The sequence below is a fragment of the Daktulosphaira vitifoliae genome, unplaced genomic scaffold (assembly GCF_025091365.1).
Source record: "Daktulosphaira vitifoliae isolate Bord-2020 unplaced genomic scaffold, ASM2509136v1 Scaffold_20, whole genome shotgun sequence".
Classification (NCBI taxonomy): domain Eukaryota; kingdom Metazoa; phylum Arthropoda; class Insecta; order Hemiptera; family Phylloxeridae; genus Daktulosphaira; species Daktulosphaira vitifoliae.
Genome location: NW_026099591.1, coordinates 5,043 through 7,180, shown reverse-complemented (window position 1 = coordinate 7,180; position 2,138 = coordinate 5,043). Strand labels below are relative to the sequence as shown.

The 2,138-nt window shown below is 42.6% G+C and overlaps 1 protein-coding gene across 1 annotated transcript; it reads right to left on the bottom strand.

Moving 5' to 3' along the window:
* Nucleotides 1-1,146: 1,146 nt before the first annotated feature.
* Nucleotides 1,147-1,812, bottom strand: LOC126908852 (ATP-dependent DNA helicase PIF1-like). Its single transcript, XM_050691166.1, has one exon. The coding sequence runs from the start codon at nucleotides 1,810-1,812 to the stop codon at nucleotides 1,147-1,149; it is 666 nt and encodes a 221-aa protein (XP_050547123.1).
* Nucleotides 1,813-2,138: the final 326 nt, after the last annotated feature.

The following is a 2,138-nucleotide window of genomic DNA, read 5'->3' as shown; positions in this document are numbered from 1 at the left end:
TGTAATTATGACGTATGACATTAGTTACAAATCCGTGTGATAAAAAATTACTCTCATATCGAGTTGTAATGCAAATATTTAAAAAATTTATATTACTATTATTGTGATATTTTATGCCATGAAAATTTAACGAATTTGCATTCAGAGAGAACTGTTCATGCATTAGTGTACAAAATGTATATGTAAATAATTTTTGTTATCGTAATATTCTCTCGCGCCTCTCATTGTAAAATTTTCCCTTCCCTTCTCGTGTGCTTGTCATCTGTTATTGTAAATAGTTAATTTTAAGTGTTTGTGTTTTTCTGTTTATCGTTTTATCGGCAACTATTGCTTTTATAATTATTATGCGTATGATAAATTGTTTGTCATTACTTTACTTTACTTTACTTTCTTTCGTTCGTTGATATTCGACTACTGTAGCCTAGTGGTTCTTTTTTGATTGTACAAAATAAATTTACTTTAATTGTTTTCTTAATTGTAAAGGCAAATTAATTATTGTAATAATATTATTATTTTTTTTTAATCAAGCTAAAAGTATTAAATTTTTATTGATGAACAAAAAATTGTTGATCTTTTGACGAAATAATCGCCTTCATCCGACAGGTAATTAACCACATTTTATTTGTCAAATTTTGTCAAAATTAGTTATTTGTCAAATTAATTAAACTTAAAGTTAAAGTATAAACAAGAACCATGTGAAGGTTTTCATACAATCTCTCGGCACAAAACGGAAATTTCCCCGCCCATATAGATGGCATTTGGAGTTTAAATGGCAAATACACAGCACGAGAGAATAGCCGTTTCGAGGGACACAGGAAGAATATTCGCTTAAACGCTCAAGTCACGACCGTCGCATCTGGCACACCGAAACAACCCGTGCCAGCAGCAATCGAGCTTCTTGCCCGGACTACACCAGGTAATCCGTTCAACAAACCCGATTCTTCGCTGTCCAACGCGATTAATCGCGATCCGAAGACCGGCAATCAATCAGACAGGGACACAGGCAGAATATTCGCATAAACGCTCAAATCATGCCCGTAAAAATCAAGCATTTTGCAAGGATTATACCACTTGATCCGTTTAAAACACTTGATTACCCGCGGGACCGCGTATAATGTCGCCATTAATGTTTAATTTACATCAAAATCATTCTAATACTTCCCTGTACATGACGTTTTTCACAACGCACGGTCCGTCTACGGACGATAAAGTGTACACCCTGATGGAATTTTGGTTGCGCACCCTTGAAAACGCCACGTACAGCTGTCCGTGGGCGAACGGCTGTACCGTCAACGACAGGCCGACACGATCGAAAGTCTGGCCCTGCGACTTGTTGACTGTCATGGCGTAGCGGAGCCTCACGGGGAACTGGTAACGACACATGCGACACGGAATGTCGCCGTCCCCGGACGTCCTCGTCTGAACGATCGGAACGACTATCTCCTCATCGTCGAGATCTGTCAACAGTATAGCTTTAAAATTATGTTGCCTGAGCTCAGTAATTACCAGTCTGGTGCCGTTGCACAGCCGTCTGGCCATGTCCAGGTTCTTCAGCAACATGACGATCGCACCCTCCTTCAAAGTCAACCTGTACGGCGGGAAGTTGTCTGCTTCCATAGTGTTGAGAAACTCTATGGGAAAATTAGCCGCCTCGTCGTCGTCGTCGGCTACGACGGTATCGGTGGCGGTGTACACCCTCTGCGATCCCGTCACTCGACTGTGAAGCACCTGATCGTTGATGTTCTTGCACTCGTCGTTTGTAACACACAAAACAATATGTTTAGCGTAATCGCGGACGTTGTTCAACGACATCGTCCGCGGATAAACAAAGTCTAAAAGAGATGCAAAAGATTCGCTTACCGCACCGACCGGAATAGTCACGTATTCCAGTTAATTGTTGAGCGAGCCCGTACCGAGCTGCAACAGCCAATCGGCGAAAGGTCGGTCGCCGTCGGCGCGCATGTTGCGCTCAAACGAGTATTTTTCCATCAAGACCCAATAAACACCGTGCTGTACGGTGGCCTAAACGATTTGGGCCCGCGAACCGCGCTTCACGATGGGCAACGTCTGTCTGAAGTCGCCGGCAAACAGCATGGGTTTGCTACCGAAAGGCGCATCCGGCACCCGTTTCGCTGCGC

Bases quoted from the DNA above. Each gene is read 5' to 3' on its own strand.
- LOC126908852 (XM_050691166.1), bottom strand. From the start codon at position 1,812: ATGTCGTTGAACAACGTCCGCGATTACGCTAAACATATTGTTTTGTGT.